The 24,304-nt window shown below is 41.4% G+C and overlaps 1 protein-coding gene across 2 annotated transcripts in view; it reads right to left on the bottom strand.

Annotated features, from left to right (window-relative positions):
* The window catches only part of UGGT1 (UDP-glucose glycoprotein glucosyltransferase 1), a 104,424-nt gene that overhangs the window by 57,706 nt on the left and 22,414 nt on the right, over positions 1-24,304 (bottom strand). For both annotated transcript variants that reach the window (XM_017867360.1, XM_017867359.1), the window contains exons 7-15: positions 23,508-23,604; positions 22,395-22,473; positions 17,836-17,936; positions 17,009-17,108; positions 15,061-15,121; positions 10,522-10,613; positions 8,681-8,831; positions 4,740-4,859; positions 3,082-3,167 (exon numbers count right to left, since the gene is read on the bottom strand). In XM_017867360.1, the coding sequence (XP_017722849.1) occupies positions 3,082-3,167; positions 4,740-4,859; positions 8,681-8,831; positions 10,522-10,613; positions 15,061-15,121; positions 17,009-17,108; positions 17,836-17,936; positions 22,395-22,473; positions 23,508-23,604 (887 nt within the window). The remainder of the gene's footprint in view (positions 1-3,081; positions 3,168-4,739; positions 4,860-8,680; positions 8,832-10,521; positions 10,614-15,060; positions 15,122-17,008; positions 17,109-17,835; positions 17,937-22,394; positions 22,474-23,507; positions 23,605-24,304) is intronic.

Below are 24,304 nucleotides of genomic sequence, written 5' to 3'. Positions count from 1 at the left end.
CTTTGCATCTGTCACAAAAATTCAAAGTGGATCACAGGTCTAAATATAAAACACAAAAACTAAAATTCCTAGACGACAGCAGAGAAGAAAATTTAGGTGGTATCGAGCTTGGCAATGATCTTAGATCCAAAAGCACAATCCATGAAAGAGAACATTTGGTTAATGTGGACTTCACTAAAATTAAAAATGTCTGCCCTGTGAAAGGTATTATTAACAGAATGAAAGGCCAAACCATAGAGTGGCAGAAAATCTTTGCCAAACCACCATCTGATAAAGGACAGGTAAACAAAATATGCAACTCTTCTTGTTTGTTTTTCAACAGGTCCTCGCTCTGTTGCCAAGGCCAGAGTGCAGTGGCACGATCAGCTCACTGCAGCCTCAAACCTCTGGGCTCAAACAATCCTCCACTTCAGCCTCCCAAGTAGCTGGGACTACAGGTGTGTGCCACCACACATGGCTACTCTTTCTTAAGTCTTTGTAGAGATGGAGGTCTTCCCATGTTGTCCACGGTGATCTCAAATTGTGGCCTCAAGCGATCCTCCCACTTTGGCCTCCCAAAGTCCTGGGATTACAGGCGTGAGCCATTGCACCCGACCTACAAAGAACTCTTAAAACTCAACAATAAGAAAACAACCAAAGTTTTAAAAATGGACAAAAGGGCAAGGGGGAAAAAAAAAAGGACAAAAGATCTGAACAGACACTTCACCAAACAAGATATACAGACAGATGATAAATAGAAGTAGATCCTGAACATCATATGTCATTAGGGAACGGCAAATTAAACTACAATGACATACCACCACACACCTATCAGAATGACCAAAATCCTAAATACTGGCAAAACCAAATGCTTGCAAGGCTGTGGAGCAACAGGATCTCTCATTCACTGCTGGTAGAAATGCAAAATGGTGCCGCTACTTTGGAACACAGTTCGTCAGTTTCTTACAAAACTAAACATGCTCTTAACACCATGCAGCAATCACGCTCCTCGGTATTTACCCAAAGAAGCTGAAGACATCTCCACACAAACACCTGCACCCAGATGTTTACAGCAGGTTTATTCATAACTGCCAAAACTTGTAGGCAACCAAGGTATCTTTCAATTAAGTGAATGGATAAATAAATGGGGGACATCCATATAATGACTATTATCCAGTGATAAAAAGAAATGAGCTATCAAGCCACGAGAAGACACAGAGGAAGAAGCTTAAATGCACATTGCTCAGTGAAAGACACCAATCTGAATAGGCTACATGCCGTATGATTGCAACCTAGAACGTTCTGGAAAACGCAAAACTATGAAGACAGTAAAACGACCAGTAGTTGCCAAAGATTCAGGGGAAGGGAGGAAGAGAGAAACAACTGAAGCACAGGAGATTTTTAGGACAGTGAAACTAATCTGTATTAAACTGTATTGTAATATGAATACTTGACATCATACATTTGTGTCATCAACACAAATAACAAATCTTAATGTAAACTACAGAGTTTAGTTAATAATAATGTATTAATATTTAGTAGTCAACTTGCAGGACTACATGAGCTCCTACAAAGAAGGAAAGAGGAGCCTGTACGCCCGGCTCTCTCCAGCTATTCACAATCTCTCAGGTGCCTAGGAGTTCAAGTGTCTTCTTCTCATCTGCCTTTGCAATCTGCAGACCACATGCCCTCTTCTCGTCCCTCAATTCAAGAAATACTGTATTAGTGCCAACTGTCTACCACGACCCAACTTCTTCTGTGTTCTTATATTACTCTTTTAATCAAAACATAGCTCTGGTTGTGATCCAGTAATAGGTTCTTCCATCTAACCAGATGAATTCATGCTTTATATGAAAAATGTCAGGCCGGGCGCGGTGGCTCAAGCCTGTAATCCCAGCACTTTGGGAGGCTGAGACAGGCGGATCTCAAGGTCAGGAGATCGAGACCATCCTGGCTAACACGGTGAAACCCTGTCTCTACTAAAAAATACAAAAAACCAGCTGGGCGAGGTGGCGGGCGCCTGTGGTCCCAGCTGCTCGGGAGGCCGGAGCAGGAGAATGGCGTGAACCCGGGAGGCGGAGCTTGCAGTGAGCTGAGATCCAGCCACTGCACTCCAGCCTGGGCGACAGAGCGGGAGTCCATCTCAGAAAAAAAAAAAAAGAAAAAGAAAAATGTCATCAAACTCAAAATATGCATTTCCAACTCTCAGAACCCTGTTTTCCTCAAAGCCTATCTGAAATCCAACTTCTTCATAAAGCTTTGTGCTTCCCAAATATCTTGATGATTTTTTTGTTTTTCTGAAATTCTAACGCACTTATAACTAACCAGTAGGACATAACCTAGCGGTTGATCACATATCTCCCTGAGGGATTTGAAAGTATACAGAGGATCTTTTCCAAGAAGGTAGAATAAAGCAAATATATTTACAGCATTTAGCCCAGTAGTAATCATGGAACACATAGTAATGTTTATTGAATAAAGAGTTGTTTCCTTATTTTCACATTTTCTAAGAATTAACATTTCACCAACATGTAAAATTACCAGAATTATTCAGAATGTAGGTGAAAATACCTTACCATTCATATGTAAAACCTTTAAAAAATAAAAAAATAAAAATAAAAATAACTGTTCTTAAAAGGACAGTGGAAATCCAGTCATTCAGTACCCTGTTGGCAGGTTTGGCAACACAAGAGAAGTAACTGTTACTGTTTGCATCTACAAAAGGTTGTGTATATGTTTAGTCCTTGACAGGCTAACAAGTTACTGGCAATGCTCTGTACCTCTGCTGAAAGTGGAAATCGGTTCTGTGATGTGGACACTCACCTAGGAAAATTCCCTTCCATTGGGAAGCAAGCTGCAGCCAGAAACTACTTTTACATGGGCTATTTATTGATAATTCAATGGTGGTAAGCTTCTATTCATTGAGAAGCAAATTCTCAGTCCCAAAAGACACTGGCTTCATACTGACCAGAAGATAAAATTGCCATTAGTGATGTGCACTATTAATTATCCTACAACTTAGTAGCACCAGACTTGCATTTAAAAATGACAAATAAAACCTCAGCTAAATTAGATATATCATCAAACCAATACCAGTGTTACCTTAGTGGGATATGATTGCTGAGGAACATCTCGGCTACGTTAATCAACTCTGATGTGGTCTCGTGTGCAGGATCAACTATGAAAACCTGTTGAAGAAAGGGAAAAGAACACATGAAATGACTTTTATTCGAGTATCTGCGGGCTGAGAAAAACATCATGAATCACTGTACATGAAGTCAACCTTTTCCGAGCTACGGTTGAACCACATAAAAGATGAATTCTACAAACAGCAGCTACCTCCTTCTAAGTTCAAAAAACGTGGTACTTAAGGGCTAGGTGATTTTCTCACGGACTTAGGCTGATAACCAGGGAACTGTACTGCAGAGTGCGGATGCCGGTTCTTCTACTACACCAAACAAAAACCAAGTTTAGCAACTCTCTCACCTTAAAAAATGGAGCCTACCTTTTTGTATTTTCATTTCTAAGGATCTCTGAATTAAGAATTCACTTAGAACCTAATTCTTAGACCACAGTCACAGCTGTCAGGTAAGCACATAAACATGTATTATGTGCTAAGCAACTTAGACATATTCTCTCACTTAATAAAGTTCAGACATATGGTAAAACAGAACGAGATTTAAATTCTGACTGAAAGGAAAGAAGTGGTTTCAAGAGAGAGAAAAGCGGCCAGGCGTGATGGCTCACACCTGTAATGCCAGCGCTTTGGGAGGCCAAGGCAGGTGGATCACCTGAGTTCAGGAGTTTGAAACCAGCCCCGCCAATGTACTGAAACCCCGTCTCTACTAAAAATACAAAAATCAGCCAGGTAGGGTGGCATGTGCCTGTAATTCCTACTACTTGGGAGGTGAGGCAGGAGAATCGCTTGAACCCAGGGGGGCGGAGGTTGCAGTGAGCCGAGATCCTGCCACTGCACTCCAGCCTGGGCAACAGAGCGAGACTCTTTCTGGGGAAAAAAAAAGAGAAGAAGAAAGGTAGAGAGGGCAAGTTCTGAGGAGGCCAACCTTGGCACTAACCCTACCACTCTCTCTTTCCCAGCTATGTGAAGGAAGGGAAAGAAATGAGAGGGAAAAAGTGGGCCAATTAAGAACCCTCTCTCTCTCTAAAGCAGCGCAAGAAGGAATAACAAGTAGGAGTTGGCAAACAGCCTTATTTAAGAGAATAAATGAAACTGCTAAATTTTAGGGATTACGATATTAAAGAAAAACAGCAGCAATATGCACCTTCGTACGTAAAAAAAGAGCTATCTTAAAACTAATAAAACAGTATTGCTATGAACCTAAAACTGCTCTAAAAAAATATAAAGTCTTAAAAGACAAACACATCACTGAATGGTGTGAAGAGTATGAAAACTTATTCAATCTGGAAAAGCTGATTAGAAAAAATAAAATTAAAACTAAAAAATGTTTTCAAATTAAAAACAAATTAAAAGACTAAAACAATAGTCTAAACCTTCATGTTAAAAATGAGCATTTCCCCACACTCTGAGGGGAGCTATAATGCTCCTGTTATGTCCCACAGCCCCACAAGTGGCCAGGACACTACAAAGCCCTCCTAGTGTGAACAGGGAGAGTATTTGGTGGAGGGTGGGGGAGGAAGCAGCTAGTAAAGGCGAGAAGTGACCATTCTACACGACAAAAAAAGAGGGACCAGGCCAAGGGAGAAACAGAATTCACAGGCAGACAATAAGAGCTACTTACCATATTATGTAAGTTTTTCCTGATCTGCCGAATAACACCAGGAAAGGTGGGTCGAAGCAACTCTTGTAAACTAGAAGGCCACGAATTATATCTGCTATCAACCTCCAGGTTGTTGACCCACTACAAAAAAATAACACAACAGGATGTATGCATATTAGTCACCAGCTAGTAAAATCTGCAATAATAACAATAAGACTTTGAATTATTTGAAGAAGAATCACATGAGACAAGACCATTTTCAAAGATAAAAAGATTGGGTGCAGTGGCTCACATCTGTAATCCTAGCACTTCGGAAGGACAAGACAGGAGGATCACTTGAGCCCAGGAGTTTGAGACCAGCCTGGGCAATATTATGAGACACCCATCTCTGCAAAAAAACATAAAAATTAGCCAGGTATGGTGGCTGCTGTCATAGCCACTCAGGAGGCTGAGGCAGGAGGATCACCTGAGCCCAAGGGGTTCGAAGCTGCAGTGAGCCATAATCGTGCCACTGCACTCCAGCCTGAACAACAGAGCAAGACTCTATCTCAGAAAAACAAACAAAAAAGATAAAAAGATTGAGTGGAAAAATGAGTGACTAAAAGACAAGCCACAGAATAAAGACATTTGTAACCTACAAACCCAATAAAGGACTAGTGTCAAGAATGAACACATAAAAATAAGAGAAAGAAGCTATATATATATATACATATATGTGTGTGTGTGTGTATATATATAGTTTTTTTTTTTGAGATGAAGTCTCTCTCTGTGGACCAGTTTGGAGTGCAGTGGAGCAATCTCGGCTCATTGCAACCTCCGCCTCCTAAGTTCAAGCGATTCTTGTGCCTCAGCCCCCCGAGTAGCTGGAATTACAGGCACCCACCACCACACCCGGCGAATTAAAAAAAAAAAAAAAAAGAATATGAATAAGAAATATACAGAGGAAACCCAAATGGGCAATAAACATAAGAAATGTGTGCACCCTCAACTGTAATCTAGGAACCATGAGCTAAGACCGCAATGAAATTTCATACCTGCTAGATAAAAAAAGTGAAAGTTTGTCAAGATCCAAGAATAGGAAAAGATACACAGCAAAGAGAACTCTCACGAAATGTTGGTGTGTGGACAATCACTTCAGAGAACTGGATCTAATAAAGTTGAAGACTATATTAGTACTAATTTTTCTAAAATAAATGCAGTACTGCTGGGTGCAGTGGCTCATGCCTATAATCCCAGCACTTTGGGAGGCCAAGGCGGGCAGATCACAAGATCAAGAGATCAAGATCATCCTGGCCAACATGGTGAAACCCCATCTCTACCAAAAATACAAAACTTAGCTGGGCATCGTCATGTGCGCCTGTAGTCCCAGCTACTTGGGAGGCTGAGGCAGAAGAATCGCTAGAACCTGGGAGGCGGAAGTTGCAGTGAGCTGAGATCACACCACTGCACTCCAGCCTGGCGACAGAGCGAGATTCCATCTAAAATAACATAACATAACATAACATAACATAACATAACATAACATAACATAACATAACAGCAGCACCACTAAGTATTTCCAGGTATCTACCCCAAATAAATTCACATGTATACACAAAAAGAGAGGAAAAAAGAGCCTAATTAAAATAGTGTTTACAACAGCAAAAAATCAGAAACAACTTCATGTCCGCAAAGAGCAATGGTTCAGGAGGCTGAGACAGGAGGACCTCTCGAACACAGGAGTTTAAGGCTGCAGTGAGCTATGATTGCAGGCCTGCACTCCACCAGGGTTTTGTCATGTTGGCCAGGCAGGTCTCAAACTCCTGAGCTAAAGTGATCCGCCCGCCACAGCCTCCCAAAGTGCTGGGATTACTGGTGTGAGCCACCGCACCTGACTGGATTATCCAATTTTATTTTTATTTTATTTTATTTTATTTTTTTTTTTGAGACAGAGTCTCACTGTCGCCCAGGCTAGAGTGCAGTGGCACGATCTCGGCTCACTGCAACCTCTGCCTCCTGGATTCAAGCAATTCTCTTGCCTCAGCCTCCCAAGTAGCTGGGATTACAGGCGTGTACCACCACGCCCGGCTAATTTTTGTATGCTTAGTGGAGACGGGGTTTCACCATGTTGGCCAGACTGGTCTCGAACTCCTCACCTCGAATGATCCACCTGTCTCAGCCTCCCAAAGTGCTGGGATTACAGGTGTGAGCCACTGTGCCTGGCCTCAAATTTTTAGAGTATTAAATAGGAGCCAGGCAAGGTGGTATATGCCTATGGCTCCAGCTACTCAGGAAGCTGAAGCAAAAGGATTGCTTGACCCCAGGAATTTGAGTCCAGCCTGAGCAACATAGTGAGACTCGTCTCTAAAAAACAGAAGAAAGAAATTAAAACATATTTGCTAGAAAATAAAAGGATAAAATAAGGGAAAAGGGAATGCACACCAACTTGAGAAAAGATAAGAACTTTAGGAAGGAGGGGGTGGCTGGTAAGGGACAAAGAAGAGCTTCAACTAAAACTGCCTTTTTTTTCCAAGAAAACAATTAAATCTGACACAAAATGATGCCATGTTAACATTTAGTAAGCATGATGATGGGTCGTATGGTTGTTAGTCCCTTTATGTTTGCATAAACATGTCATGTTAATGTTACTATCTTTTACTCTTTATAAGTACTTTTAACAGAAAAGCAAATGACACTAACAATGTCTTCATCAAAATAAGTTACATCACCAAGTATGAATTCAAGTAATGATTATCTACATTCTACGTTATTTCTCCTAAATAACATTTTTCTAAAATGAATGCAGTATAGAAACCAAGAAAAAATAAGAGCAGCTCTCCCCCCATATTATTTTTACCACAACTGCCCAAGATAGCACTATTCCCCACATCCTCTCTCTTTTTTTATTTGAGACGGAGTCTTGCTCTGTTGCACAGATTGGAGTGAAGTGGCATGATCTCAGCTGCCTGCAACTTCCACCTCCCGGGTTCAAGCGATTCTCCTGCCTCAGCCTCCCAAATAGCTGAGATTAGGAGGTGCACAACGCCACATCTGGCTAATTTTTTATTTTGAGTAGAGACAGGGTTTCACCATGTTGGTTGGTCAGACTGGTCTTGAACTCCTGACCTTAGGTGATCCACCTGCCTTGGCCTCCCAAAGTTCTGGGATTACAGGCACAAGCCACCATGCCCAACCCTATTCCCCACATCCTCTGACAGATGACGAGACAAAGGCTCAGAAAGATCATACGGCAGGCAAAAATCTATATAAATCCTTCAAATCTCAGATATCAAAATCCTACTAAAGAAAGTTCTTAGCTAAAAAGTGACATTTTCAATAGTAGCTTTAATTTGCAGATGTCACAGAATCACACCAGATCTGTATGCCATTGAGAAAATACAAACTAAACACTTTTCCCCGAGAGATGCTCAGCTGAATCCCAGGGGCATGCTCAAGTGAAAAAAATCACTGTCTTGGCTGGGCGTGTGGGTTCATGCCTATAATCCCAGCACTTTGGGAGGCAGAGGTGAATGGATTACCTGAGGTCAGGAGTTCAAGACCAGGCTGACCAACACTGTGAAACCCCCTCTACTAAAAATACAAGAATTAGGCGAGGTGGCAGGCGCCTGTAATCCCAAGCTACTCGGGAGGCTGAGGCAGGACAACTGCTTTAACCCGGGAGGTAGAGCTTGCAGTGAGCCAAGATCGCACCACTGCACTCCAGCCTGGACAACAGAGTGAGACTCCGTCTCGGGGGGGGGAAAAATCACTGTCTTAACTACATTAGCAACAATGACTCAACTTTTTGAAGCATTTAAGGGCCTACTTTATTACATACACTAAGTCCCATAAGTGACAGTAAATCTTTCACACCAACAAAAGAGATGGTGGGAGGAACTTCACCCTCACAGGAGACAAATCAGAAAACCATAAAAAAGATTCCTGGTCAGAAAGTCCTTTGATCACCCTAACAAAATACTCACTGAAATAGCAGGACTCCGGATGTCTACTGCATAGTCTGCCTCAGAGGGCTGGATATTCAGCTTCAAAACATTATGCAGAGAAAGGCCTTCTATTCCCAATCTATGCAAACCCTCCATTACCCGAGCTTCATTCCTCAACACATCAAACAGACTGGGGGGAAAGATAAAAAGGCATTTACTAGGGAAAAAAAGCTTTTAAAAAAAATTCTCACCATAAAAATAAATGTCTCTGTTCAACCTCAATGCCAAATCAAATTAATTGAGAAATTTAAAAAGGAAATAAACACACAAATTGAGCATAAAATAACCCCAAACCTATACTTTTATACCACATGATTTTAAAACCAGTATATTAATCTTTCTGTATTCTTTCTTCACATGCATGTGAATTTACAATAATCTCAAAATAAAGATTAAAAAGAGATACTACATTACATATGCTTAATATATGTTTCAATGTCAGTACTAGTTCATACAGACAAACATGACCACAGAAAAAAGCCTGGAAGAATCCACACTCAACTTAGAGGTTTGCTGGGAGAGATAGAAAAGATAGAGATGAAGGGCCAGGAGCGGTGGCTCACGCCTGTAATCCCAGCACTCTGGGAGGCCAAGGCGGGTGGATCACAAGGTCAGTAGTTCGAGACTAGCCTGGCCAACATGGTGAAACCCCATCTCTACTAAAAATAGAGAAAAAATAGCTGGGCATGGTGGCAGGCGCCTATAATCCCAGCAATTTGGGAGGCCAAGGCGGGCAGATCACAAAGTCAGTAGTTCAAGACCAGCCTGGCCAACATGGTGAAATCCCATCTCTACCAAAAATACAAAAAAAAGCCAGGCATGGTGACAGGTGCCTGTAATCCCAGCTACTCAGGAGGCTGAGGCAGGAGAATTGCTTGAACCTGGGAGGCAGAGGTTGCAGTGAGCTGAGATCGTGACATTGGACTCCAGCCTGGGGAACAGAGCAACATTCCGTCTCCAAAAAAAAAAAAAAAAAGATAGGAAGGAGAAATAAGATGTGATTTTAAAAAAAGCCAAATGAATAAAGTCTGAATTCTACCTGGCTGTCTGCTACCCACCCCAAAATCATGAAGACAATCAAAAGCAATTTAATACTGAACCACATTTTACCAAAAAGTGGTATTCAAATATATGTAGACAGAACACCTTCTGAGACACAAGAGACAGTTTTTTTTGTTTTGTTTTGTTTTTTGGTTTTTGAGATGGAGTCTCACTCTGTTGCCCAGGCTGGAGTACACGGGTGCAATCTCGGCTTACTGCAACCTCCACCTCCCAGGTTCAAGTGATACTCCTGCCTCAGCCTCCCAAGTAGTTGGCACTACAGGCACGCACTACTAGGCATGGCTAATTTTTGTATTTTTAGCAGAGATGGGGTTTCACCATGTTTGCCAGGCTGGTCTCGAACTCCTGACCTCAAGTGCTCCGCCAGCCTCAGCCTCCCAAAGTGCTGGGACTATAGGCATGAGCCACCGTGCGCAGCCCAGAGGCAGTATTTTTAATAAATCTACTTCACACTGTTCCAAAAGTCAAAGAACCTGTTCTTTTCTATGTTCCCATGGTTAAGTGGAAAAGTATAGTTTCTAAAAGGACAGCCTCAGAAAACACTCAGGCCCTGAACATACACTGTAACACAAGATGGAGACATGTCATTCTGCCCACCCATCAGAGCATGTGCCTACTACCTACATCCACCCAGTGGGCCCTGGTAAGCCATCAGGCTTTGCATCATGCCATATCAACAACGAACGGCGATATGAACATGTTACAAGGTGCTACACATTACAAAAACTTTTCAGAGAATGAAAAATTATTATCCATACCTGAATATATCCTGTGTATCTAAATCAATGTGAAGTCCGTTGATGAAGAGGGCTGAATCTCCAGGTTGTAATCCTAAAGTTCCCTTGAAATACTGAAAAATTTTAATAATTATTAGGGAGCTGTGAGAGAATGTTTAAAAAATTTTCAGTGTTTCTGGGCTTCGCTACCTGTACAAATCTTGGCATCCTAAAGCAGGGCTAAGATTTGCTTCAAGATGCTGCTGGGATTCAAGGGCAAGCAAGACAGGGGATACCACAGTGTATACACATTTCAAAACATGCTGTACACCACAAAAATACGCATTTTTTACTTCTCAATTTTAAAAAGAGGAGAAAAAAAAATAAGGAGATCATGGAAAGGTGTGTCAATCGAGAACTGGAATTTCTTCCAAGGGAGAGAGGAATTCATATCTACTCACTCCCCGGCCACATGCACAGCACCCTCAGATGATAACAAAAGGCTGACCCAGGCCAGGCACAGTGGCTCACACCTGTAATCCCAGCACTTTGGGAGGCCAAGGCGGGTGGATCACTTGAGGCCAGGAGTTGCAGGAGACCAGCCTGGACAATGTGGCAAAACCCCGTCTCTACTAAAAATACAAAAATTAACCGGCTATGGTGGCCTGCACCTGTAGTCCCAGCTGCTTGGGAGGCTGAGGCACAAGAATCGCTTGAACCCAGGAGGTAGAGGCTGCAGTGAGCTGAGATAGCACCATTGCACTCTAGCTTGAATGACAGAGCAAGACGCTGTCTCCAAAAAAAAAACAAACAAACAAGACTGACCCTGAGCTGGTGAATACAGTCATATCTATTTCTAGGTCTGGACACTGGTAATATAGATGGGTTCATTTTGGGAAAGTTCATCAAACAAATGACTGAGAATTTGTGTGCTTCTTTCTTTGTGTTTCATATAAAATACATACATTTTGGGCCGGGCACAGTGGCTCATGCCTGTAATCCCAGCACTTCCGGAGGCCGAGATGGGTGGATTACCTGAGGTCAGGAGTCTGAGACCAGCCTGACCAATATGGTGAAAGACCATCTCTACTAAAATTACAAACAATTAGCTGGGCGTGGTGGCAGAAACCTGCAATTCCAGCTATTCAGGAGGCCGAGGTAGGAGAATTGCTTGTATCTGGGAGACAGAGGTTGCCATGAGCCAAGATCATGCCACTGCATTCAGCCTGGGCGACAGAGCAAGATTCCATTTCAAAAAAAAAAAAAAATTTTGGCCAGGCATGGTGGCTCATGCCTGTAATTCCACCTCTTTGGGAGGCCAAGGTGAGTGGATGACAAGGTCAGGAGATCAAGATCATCCTGGCCAACATGGTGAAACCCCATCTCTACTAAAAATACAAAAAAATTAGCTGGGTGTGGTGGCACACACCTGTAGTCCCAGCTACTCGGGAGGCTGAGGCAAGAGAATCACTTGAACCCGGGAGGTGGAGATTGCAGTGCACCAAGATCATGCCACTGCACTCTACCCTAGGCAACAGAGCAAGATCCCATCTCAAAAACAAAAGTATATATTTACGCTTTAATAAAATGTTTTACTCAAAAAAAAATTAAGACTCCATGAAACAGCAATATAGAATAATTTTGTCTTCCTTAGGGGGAAAAAGGCCCTAAATTTAAGATAATATTTGATGTTTTAATTTTGGAAATTAAAAGTAAATATAAACTCCCAATAAGGTTTTTCAATTTAGTAAACATTGAGAAGCATTTATTTATCCCTCAGATGTACTTAATTCACTAATATCTCAGACATGAAGATCAAGGAAATCTGGGGTAAAGATAGTGAATTGAACGTAAGAACTCTTTTCCCTCCTGAAACTCTACTGAAATGTCAGTAGAGCGACTTTTTCAGTTATAAATCCACAAAGACAAAGAGAACAGGAAAGAAAAAGGCCATCAAATTTTGGAAGCTGGAAGAGAGGTGGGTGAGGAGTCACTGTCCCAGCAGCCCTGAGAAAGCTGAATGCTAGACAAACAACAGGCAAGGTCAACAGGAAACCTGTGTCACCCCGCGGAACTCACCAAAGGCTCAGGAACTGGCAGCACACAGGACATGTACAAGGGGTGATTCTCAGCTAAGTTCTGAGATAAAGCCCTTTAAGACAAAACCCCCCAGTCCCCCAACTGATTTCCCACAGCCAGCTGACTGCAGTCGGTGCTACCCTCTACTCTAGCAAAATGAAGGCTCATGCCCTGGAAAAGAACAAAACAGAACATCTGTGGACAACGGCAAATCAAGCACAAGAAGGACAGGGACCCCCACACACAAAATGGGAAGAGAAGGCAAGTCACCAAATACTCTTCCCTACTGTGCTTCTACAGCTCTAGCAAACAGATTGCACCCTCCAGACAGAAGACTAACGGATCCTTTTCTGGAGACTGACAAGGACTGACCAACCCAAAAGAAAAGGAACAAAGATACTGTCATTGGGGTTCCCTAGGAAATGGTCACAACAGAACACCTTACAGTCACAAAGCCAATCATTAGGACTTCCAACCAGGTCCTTAGTGCCTCACTCTGAGTGTGACTGCCAGACACCTAAGGAAGGCCTCCACCACTAAAGAGAACAAAACCCAAAAACGTAGCTTAAGAGGAAACAGACTTTGCAGACAGAAAACACAAGCACCACTGTCTTCAGAGATACACAGGAACACCATAAAAAGAACAACAAAAACACCTGAAAATTAAATATTTGACAACTAAAGGAAAAAAGACACACACAGGTTGAAAACTCTTACCAGAAAGTTTTGTTTTTTTTTTTAAAAAAGAGAAAAGAGGCCGGGTGCGGTGGCTCACGCCTGTAATCCCAGCACTTTGGGAGGCCGAGATGGGAGGATCACCAAGTCAGGAGATCGAGATCATCCTGGCCAACACGGTGAAACCCCTTCTCTACTAAAAATACAAAAAAATTAGCCAGGCGTGGTGGCAGGTGCCTGTAGTCCCAGCTACTTGGGAGGCTGAGGCAGGAGAATGGCGTAAACCCAGAAGGCGGAGCTTGCAGTGAGCCAAGATCGCGCCACTGCACTCCAGCCTGGGCGACAGAGCGAGGCTCTGTCTCCAAAAAAAAAAAGAAAGAAAAGAATAGGAAAGAAAAGACTTAAAGTTAAAAAGCCAAACTAGTCAAAGAGGTGCAACATTTAAAAACTAAATATTTCTAGGAAAAGAGGAGAGAGAAACCAGAGAGAATAAACACAAAAAAGAATTCATGAAAGTTTCCCAAAGCTAAAGGCAATGATTTGTCCAGATTTTAAGCGTCCATGAACCATCCAACAGTAGAGATTTTTTTTAAAAAGACATATTAAGAAATTTCAGATAACTAGAGTCAAAGAAAAGATCCTTGAGAGATCTCATACAAAGGCTTCAGACTTCTCAACAGCCACAATGGAAACTAAAATTCCAAGAGGCAAAGTCTTGTTTCGAATTTCGAAATGACTTCCAACCTAGAATTGTATAACCTGCCAATATTGTATAATGAGCTATCAATAAAAACAAGTAGAAAGTTGATTTCTCAGAATTTCAAATTTGCCTCCCAGGCAACTTTTCTCACAAAGAATGATGAGCTGTACCAAAATAAGGAAATAAACCAAAAACAAAGAAGACGTGGAATCAAGCAACAGCAGATCCAACAAAGGAGGTTAAAGGAAGGTCCCAGGATGACCAGCACACACCGGGCATAAAGAGCAACCAGTCCATGTCAGACCACGTCAAAACTAGACAAAATCACAACACCCAATGTTGGGAAGACAGACAGATAGGAACAGTGCCAATATGGAACAGTGGTGGGACACTGAGGGGGAGAAGTGAAAGGAAGTTAAACCTCATTGTTTAAATAGGAGGCCAATATATAACGCCCGAATGTGAAAAATAAAGTACCGATGTAAGCTAGAAATCTGGAGAGAAATATCAGAAGAATCAGCCAAATGTTGAAAGTGTATGTCTTCAGGAATGGGGTGAGACACGTTAGGGGTGCGGCTTTTCTAAACAACATGGTAGCACCATTTCATGCTTTCAGTTATATGCATACTGAACTTTGATTAAAAACTAAAAATACAAAGATCACAGAAACGAAAAAATCACAATCTTAGATAAAAGAAGAGTGACACTGTTAAACGCTGCTGATTCAACTCAGATTTCTTTTTTTGTTTGTTTGTTTTTTGTTTTTTGTTTTTTTTTGAGGCGGAGTCTGGCTCTGTCGCCGGGGCTGGAGTGCAGTGGCCGGATCTCAGCTCACTGCAAGCTCCGCCTCCCGGGTTCACGCCATTCTCCTGCCTCAGCCTCCCGAGTAGCTGGGACTACAGGCGCCCACCTCGTCACCCAGCTAGTTTTTTGTATTCTTTAGTAGAGACGGGGTTTCACCGTATTAGCCAGGGTGGTCTCGATCTCCTGACCTCGTGATCCGCCCGTCTCGGCCTCCCAAAGTGCTGGGATTACAGGCTTGAGCCACCGCGCCCAGCCTCAACTCAGATTTCTTTATCTTTAAAGACAGAATACAAAACAGGTCGGTATTTTCTATCGGTGAATACCTTCTGATTCTCTTCCACTTCGGTTCTAAGTGCTGAGCTCACAGCTGTTTTTGTTATTGCTCTAAGGAAATAAAACATTATGAGTGCTTGGCTTAATATTTGATATAAAGTCTTCAATTTCCGTATTTTAAAATAACAAACACATTATTCAACAGATTAGAAAAAATTAGATGGGAAAAACCTTAAATTTTTATAATTGATAAATACAGTTCTCCTTTCTCAGATGTGTATATTTTTTGCAAGATACAAAATCAAAGAAATGTAGCAGCCATAGCATTATAAAACAGGTACAGTTGCTTCCAAGTTCTTAAACATATGCACCCCATTTCTATATATGATCTCTACTACTCTCAGGCTAAAAGGATAATGTCCAATACACCAAGGCAGCAGACTGCTCTTCCCACTTAAGCACTTATGGTGGAGGTGGAATCATTCATGTATACATTCAAGTAGCAGCTGGACTAAATGAGAATTCACTACATGATGTCTAAGTCCCAAATAAACAAACTTAGTTACAAAATATCTCACATCAGAAGTCAAAACACTTTATTCAGTGACTCAAGAAAACAACTGGGAACCATTCAAGTCAATAGTTTCTAAAGATTTGGCTTTTAAAACAATTATGCCTTGCATTTATGAGACGTGCAGCAATATTACAGAATTGAAGGCAATGCCAGAAAATGTACAAACAAAATCTTTTTTTTCTTTTTAGATGGGAGTTTCGCTCTTGTTGCTCAGGCTGGAGTGCAATGGCATGATCTTGGCTCACTGCAACCTTCACCTTTGGGTTCAAGCGATTCTCCCGCACCAGCCTCCCAAGTAACTGGGATTACAGGCCCCTGCCACCACACCCAGCTAATTTTTTGTATTTTTAGTAGAAAAGGGGTTTCGTCATGTTGGCCAGGCTGGTCTGGAACTCCTGACCTCACGTGATCCACCCACCTCGGCCTCCCAAAGTGCTGGGATTACAGGTGTGAGCCACCATGCCTGGTCCACCTCCCCCTTTTGGGTACCAGACAAGGTGGGTGGATCACCTGATGTCAGGAGTTCCAGACCAGCCTGACCAACAGGGCAAAACCCTGTCTCTGCTAAAAATACAAAAATTAGCCAGGCCTTGGCCTCCCAAAGTGCTGGGATTACAGACATGAGCCACCAAGCCCGACTCAAACAAAATCTTATTCTGTCACTAATGAACTAGTCACTTAGCCTCTATGGCTCAGTGTCTTCAAGATTCAATAAGATGACATATATAAAACCTTTCGTGAAGAAAACCACTACGGTCTGGGACAGACTCAAGATTAGTTAGTTACATGAGCAAGACCCATCCAATCCTGAAAGGCAGGTATTTTTATTCCCATTCCACTGCTGAGGAAACTGAGGTAAAGAGAGGTTGTTTATTTGCAAAGATCACACAACTAATAAGTAGAAGTGCCAGGAACATAACCTAAATCTGTCACTTCAACCACACGATCCATGCATGGTCTTGCCATCTTCAAGACACAGAGCACCATCTGCAGTAGTAGTGGTGGTGGTCATAAAGAATCTTAATTTTCGCTGGGTGCGGTGGCTCATGCTTGTAATCCCGGCACTTTGGGAGGCTGAGGTGGGCACATCACTTGAGGTCAGGGGTTCGAGACCATTCTGGCCAACACAGTGAAACCCTGTCTCTACTAAAGCTACAAAAAATTAGCCGGGCATAGTGGCACACGTCTGTAGTCCCAGCTACTTGGGAGGCTGAGGCAGGAGAATCACTTGAACCTAGGAGACGGAGGTTGTGGTGAGCCGAGATCGCACCACTGTATTTCAACCTGGGCAACAAGAGCGAGACTCCGTCTCAAAAAAAATCTTAATTTTCTAAGTATTTTCATATTTTTATTACCTCATTTGGCAAGTGAACATGACGATAACTGGGTATGATGTTAAGGAGAAGAGCATTATTCTATATTACCTGGCTTTGGTAGGAAAATTCTGACTAAGATCCTTCATAACAACCAGAGCCAACTCAACAGGAGAAGCCAAGATTCGAGCAGCAGTCTGGAAACTGAGATCTGCAATGATGTCAAATATAATTAAAAGTGGATTAATCTAATGCAATGAGAAGCAGAAAACAAAATCCAAATTTACTTCCCACTCTTTTCTTGGTAATTAAGAATGTCTTAGAATGCAACCATTCCAGAGAGTGCCCAGGATTTAATTTCAGGTTGTATTCACTTCAAAGATCCCTGGAGTGTTCAGTTGAGCCGTTTCTGATAAATCTGCAGAAAACACTAGGACACACACTAATGCATGTAGCAGAGGCTAAGTCAGGCCCAAGTCCTTTTCCCTTTTCTAAATTTACAATACATCACAAAATACAGCATGAAGACTTTTAGCAAATGATATTGTGAAAAAAACTTGAAAACAGTTCTTTGGAACAGAGAAAACACACACATCCTGCCACAATGACATGTCTTTAACACTCTATAAACAGTTGAAGAAATGTATACACATATAGGAACTTAAAGACTATGACCTGTTTCTCGTATTTCAAGTTTATGTATGGTCACACAGAAAGACTTGCCACTTGTTTATATATGTTACTTCCACCTAGTGTTATCTGTTTACAAAAGGACTTCCTTTCTTCCCTGATTAATTGTAACCAACCATTCTTATCTTTAAAATCAGAGGCACCCTCAGAATCACATACTACATACAATTAAACCCAAATTTTGCATTTTTTAAAGCCATGAAACTTAGCCAAAAAGTTGGCCAATGACCTCTCCCCGTTTTCATTACCTTGCAACTGCCAAACTTTTAAAGGTGCCATTTCATTGGTGCTCTCCACAAGATGCTTTCTGAGTTCTTTCAACTGTCCCTCCAGGTCGGGGTGCAGATCTCTAAAAGAAACATAAAAATCAGTCCTTTTCATTATTTTTTCTTTCCCAGAGCACAAGAAGAAGTAAACCAACTTTATCTTCATGGTTTTCCTCTCCCAACCCTAGGAAATTTTCTACAATATAGGGGAAAAAAAATGAAGTATAATTATTCCTCTTTAAAAAAAATAGAAAATTAGAAGTTAGTTTAAAACTCATAAAATTTACAGAAAAATTGCTACAATAGCGATTCCCTGTGAGGTAGATAAGGAGACTGAGAGTGGTTAACAAAGGAGACTTTTCAGGCCAGGTGTGATGGCTCACGCCTGATATCCCAGTCACTGAGGAGGCCAAGGCAGGAGGATCACTTGAGCCAAGGAGTTCCAGGTCAGCCCGTGCAACACAGCAAGACCTTGTCTCGAAAGAAAGAAAGGAAGGAAGGAAGGACGGAAGGACGGAAGGACGGAAGGACGGAAGGAAGGAAGGAAGGAAGGAAGGAAGGAAGGAAGGAGGAAAGAGGAAAGAAGGAAAGAAGGAAAGAAGGAAAGAAAGAAGGAAGGAAAGAAGGAAGGAAAGAAGGAAAGAAAGAAGGAAGGAAAGAAGGAAGGAAAGAAGGAAGGAAAGAAAGGAAGGAAAGAAGGAAGGAAGGAAGGAAGGAAGGAAGGAAGGAAGGAAGGAAGGAAGGAAGGAAGGAAGGAAGGAAGGAAGGAACAAAGGAGACTTCAGCTATACCTGCAGTGTTTATGGATCTGTTTTATTTTTTGTTTTCTTTTGTTCTTAAAGTAAAAGAAGGCTTATACAGGAACAAAAAGAAAGCTTAATAAATAGTTCTATAGGGCCGGGTGCGGTGGCTCAAGCCTGTAATCCCAGCACTTTGGGAGGCCGAGACGGGCGGATCACGAGGTCAGGAGATCGAGACCATCCTGGCTAACATGGTGAAACCCCATCTCTACTTAAAAAATACAAAAAACTAGCCAGGCGAGGTGGCGGGTGCCTGTAGTCCCAGCTACTCTGGGGCTGAGGCAGGAGAATGGCATAAACCCGGGAAGCGGAGCTTGCAGTGAGCTGAGATCCGGCCACTGCACTCCAGCCTGGGCGACAGAGCCAGACACCGTCTCAAAAAAAAAAAAAAAAAAAAAAAAAAAAATAGTTCTATAGGACAGAAAAGCAAGTATGGTAACAGCAATCTATTCTGGGTTGTAAGTATGTGGGAATAAATTCTTCTCTATGCTTTTGTGGATCATTTTAATTTCTCAAAGTAAAACTGAGGGGGAAAAAAAACTGCTTCCAGTCCCAAAATGAGTTTCCTTTAGCCTACATGCTCATAAATCTCTCAGTCACATGAATACAATTTAGGCTAACCATAGTTTCTGAGTTTTATCTTTAAATACAGCATATTCCACTACAGTAAAGGAGAGGTGATCTGGGGCAGAGATATAACATTTACATCAGACAGACAGATGGCTAGTACATTACTTTTTTCTTTTAAATGCTATAAACTCAAAATTTCTTAATACAACATACAGAAATTAGAATTCCCTCAGACGGTTCACTGTCCAACCAACCCACTTCCTGTCAGTTACTACAGCCTGAGCATCCCAAATCTAAAATTCTGAAATCCAAAATGCTCCAAAATCCAAAACTCATTAAATGTCAACGTGACATCAAAGGAAATGTTCATAGGAGCATTTCAGGTTTCCGATTTTCAGACTTAGGAGTGCCCAACTACTAAGCATAATGGAAATATTTCAAAATTGAAATCTGAAACTCTTCTAGTTTAAACATTTCAGAAAAGACACTCAACCTATATAAACTCTTAAATACCAAAAATGAGGCCAGGCACAGTGGCTCACACCTGTAATCCTAGCACTTTGGGAGGCCAAGGTGGGCAGATCCCTCGAGTCCAGGAGTTCAAGACCAGCCTGGGCAACATGGCAAAACCCCATCTCTACCACAAATACAAAAACTGAAGTGAGAGGATCACCTGAGCCTGGGGAGGTGGAGGCTGTAGCAGGCCATGATGGCACCACTGCACTCCAGCCTTGGTGACAGGGAGAGCCTGTCTCAAACAAACAAACAAAAAAAACGGCCTAATTACTTTGGATAGCTAAATAACTATTCTGTATGTCCAAAAGGTAAAACAGCCTCAATATTCTTGATAATACCTTTGTGCTGTGAATGCATAAAATCATAATGCTACCCAAAAAATAAACATAAACAACATAAATGTGAAAAAAAGATTCTGAAGCTGGGAGTGGTAGCTCACACCTGTAATTCAAATACTTTGGGAAGCCAAGGCAGGACAATCACTTGAACCCAAAGTTCAAGACCAACCTGGGCAACATAGCAAGACTCTATCTCTACAAAATATTTTAAAATTAGCCAGGCATGGTGGCACACACCTGTAGTCCCAGCTATTCGAGAGGGTGAGGTGGGAAGATCCCTTGAGCCCAGGAAGTCAAGGCTGCAGTGAGCCGTGATTGTGCCACCGCTCTCCAACCTGGATGACAGAGCAAAGCCCTGTCTCAAAAATGTTTTTTAAAAAAAGAATTCTGAAAGCCTGAGTCAAATAAAAATAGAATATGATTACATTCTAATGAGGCCAAAACTGATGTTAAACAAGAAATGTATATATATGCAGGACGAACTCAACATGTAATTCAACGTAAACTAAGATACATCTTCTAAATTATTAATCTGGTTATTTCACTTGGCCAAATCTCAGAGCTGAAGTACATAAAACTGAGCCTAGCATATACTATTTCTATTTGATCACTTTCTCTCTCTTTCCCTCTCTCTCTCTCTCTCTCTCTCTCTCACACACACACACACACACACACACACACACAAAATGTCCTAATACAAATTTCCAGATAAAGCAGAATTCAGGGCTCTAAACAATTATCAAGTCACGAGGGAAATAACTTCAACTTTTAGAATAACAGCTAAGAAGACTTTCCAGGCCGGGCGCGGTGGCTCACGCCTGTAATCCCAGCACTTTGGGAGGCCGAGGCGGGTGGATCACGAGGTCAGGAGATCAAGACCATCCTGACCAACACAGTGAAACCCCGTCTCTACTAAAAAAAATACAAAAAATTAGCCAGGCGTGGTGGCGGGCGCCTGTAGTCCCAGCTACTTGGGAGGCTGAGGCAAGAGAATGGCGTGAACCTGGGAGGTGGAGCTTGCAGTGAGCTGAGATCCGGCCACTGCACTCCAGCCTGGGCGACAGAGCGAGACTCCGTCTCAAAAAAAAAAGAATAACAGCTAAGAAGACTTTCCAGCTATAAACCACTATGATACTTACATTAATTGGTTATGATGATGCTTTCATTAAATGATTACGTAATTACGGAATTTTAAAAAATACCATTTCCTTTCACATAAAGCAAATTCTAATAAAATGTGTTTTTCTGAACTGGGCACCATGGCTCACGCCTGTAATCCCAGTACTCTGGGAGAGTGAGGTGGGCAGATCACTTGAGGCCAGGAGCTCAAGACCAGCCTGGCCAACATGGTGAAATCCTGTCTCTACTAAAAATACAAAAGTTAGCCAGGCATGGTGGTGGGTGTCTGTAATCCTAGCTACTCAGGGGGCTGAGGCAGGAGAGTCACTTGTACCCAGGAGGTGGAGGTTGCAGTGAACTGAAATTGTGCCATTTCACTCCAGGCTGGGCAACAGAGCAAGACTTGGTCTCAAAATAAATAAATAGATAAAAATAATAATAATAGTAAAATGTTTTCTCCATTGAGCATGTATAAAATTTACTGTATCTATTTTGTATTTCTGCTCAGACTATGTTTGAAAAAAACTTTTAAATACATTTTTTTCCTGGGAAAATATTAAGTGAAACAATTCAATTTCTCCTCTTATGGCAATCAAAAAATGGTATGTAACTTAATGCTATCAACTGAGAGGTAAGAAACATGCACTTAAACTGTGGGCAGGTAGCCAAAGTATCAATTAAGAATCATGTGCTTCAAGCTAGGCGCAGTGGCTCATGCCTATAATCCCAGCACTTTGGGAGGCTGAGGCGGGTGGATCACTTGAGGCCAGGAATTTGAGATCAGCCTAGCCAACGTGGTGAAACCCTATCTCTGCTAAAAATACAAAAATTAGCCAGGTGTGGTGGTGCACGCCTGTAAGCCCAGCTACTCGGGAGGCTGAGGCAGAAGAATCACTTGAACCTGGAAAGTGGAGGTTGCAGTGAGTCGAGATCACGCCACTGCACTCCAACCTGGGCAACACAACGAGACTCTGACTCCAAAAAAAAAAAAAAGAATAATGTGCTTCAGAATAATGTGAAATCATAAACTGTACTATAAACTAAGTGGTTGACTCTCCACATAGGATTGCATATATAAAGTACTGTTAGGAGATGGGTAACTCAGACAGTAATCAACAAGATGATGCTTAAAATGCAAGAAAGCCTGGAGGCTTAAGGAAAATGAGGGCGTTTCCCAAAATACACAGAACATACATACCTTAATTTTCCAAAGAGGAATCCCTGAACCTCATCAATAGGATCATTTTCACCAATCACTGTGGTGTTTACCTCAGTTCCTACGAAAGAACAGAAAATACATATTATTAATAATTGCTCACATTTGAAGCAAAAATGTTACTAGTCTCATAAACATCATAAAATTGAATAATGTGAAAAAAATCAGAAACCCCTGACATTATACCACTTAAAATGTTGACTATCACAATTACCCTTTGGCAATGGTTCTTTAAACAAACAGAATAAATGCATTTTAATATCTCCTGTGTTCCTGGATAAAGAATGCATTTTTCCCTTAAACTTTGGAAGATTTTATATGCTAAAATCTTCAAAATTAATAGATTTAAACATTATGGACAACTATGAAATTAACAGTTTTAAACACTATGAACAAAGAATCTTTCAATATGAAAATTCTGAAGAATTTATAGTCAACTTAATCCTAAACACAATTATTGAAGAAAACAGAAGGATGAGGTAGTAGTTTATTTTCCATCTGCTTCACTACCTAGATTTTTTATCTTTAAAATGAGCTTAAAAGAAAGAAATGAAAAAACAGCATTTAAAACTTGTAGATAAAATAATAAATTCAAAACCCTAGAGTATTATTACAACAGAAAGTATCCACAGTAAACTGTTACATGTACAGAACTAATAAACAACATAAAATTGTTTGCTAAATATAGTATACTTGAAGATTTCATGTTGGAGTCACAAATAAATGGCTATTTGTAAACCCCATATAACATCAACAACAATAGCTACTACTTGCTGAACGTTTTTGGGCAAACGACTGTGCCAGGTTCTTTCTTGGTGTGTTTTCTTTTTTTTTTTTTCAGTACATGAAAAAATTCTTTACTTACACACCTTATTTATTCCTCCCCAATACTGGAAGAGACATGTATCATTACCTGCATTTTACACAAGAGAAAACTGGGACCTAGAGAATTTGCTTCAAGGTCACCCACTCAGATGTAACAGAACCAGGATGTAAACACAGGTTCAGCATACGCCTAAACTTTTCATAAGGAAACAAACTCCCCTTTAACTCATATTTGAAGAAAGCACATGGGTCCCATTTTTACCAATTCACCTTTCACCTGAGTATCATCCTTGGCCTTGTACTCAGTGCTCTTAATGGCCAATTCCACACCATAGCCAGAGAGGTAAACAGGCTCCTTCCTGGGATTCTGCAAGGAAAGCAAGAATCCCACCATTACCACCTAGCTCTTTCTATGTCACAGTTTACACAGCATGACCATGTTAATGTTGCATCTACTAGCCTTTACCTAGGATTATGCACTCAAAATATCTTTAAATTGTTTTTTAAGGATATTAGCTATATAGCTAAGAAAGTTCACTAAATAAATTTTTTTAGTCCAAAATCTACCAAAAAATCAAGAGTAATAAAAGCACTTATCTACCATTAAAATATTGATTATACGTTTTAAAAATCCATTCAGAGTCTGTATCTCTCTCCTTATAAAACCCTAGGCTCCCTTACATGTTGTAGGCTGCGACAACTGTGGGAATGGAATTCAAGGTAGATGCAAAACCAGACGAATGGGCAGCTGAAAAGTGCTAAGGTCCCAACCACAAGACACGGAGAAAGAACAAAAGAAGTTCCAGAACCTACAGAGCAGGGTTGAAAGGTGGTGAGGTCTCAATCCCAGAGATGTTTCTGAGGCCCATGGGAGTATGCTTTTTATTAAATTTAATGCCTTTGAGCGGAGCTTGGACTGACCAGATGTCACAGACTCACCAGCATCCTGACTGAAGATGGCCCTTCAGACATTAACATCTACCCTAACAGCAATAGAGGGGCAGAGGGAGAGTCAAAACTGGACTTCGATAAAACTTTCTGCTTGTAATTTTCATTTACAATTTTAT

The sequence above is a fragment of the Rhinopithecus bieti genome, unplaced genomic scaffold (assembly GCF_001698545.2).
Source record: "Rhinopithecus bieti isolate Rb0 unplaced genomic scaffold, ASM169854v2 scaffold_3906, whole genome shotgun sequence".
Classification (NCBI taxonomy): Eukaryota; Metazoa; Chordata; class Mammalia; order Primates; family Cercopithecidae; genus Rhinopithecus; species Rhinopithecus bieti.
This window is presented reverse-complemented; position numbering and strand designations above follow the sequence as displayed.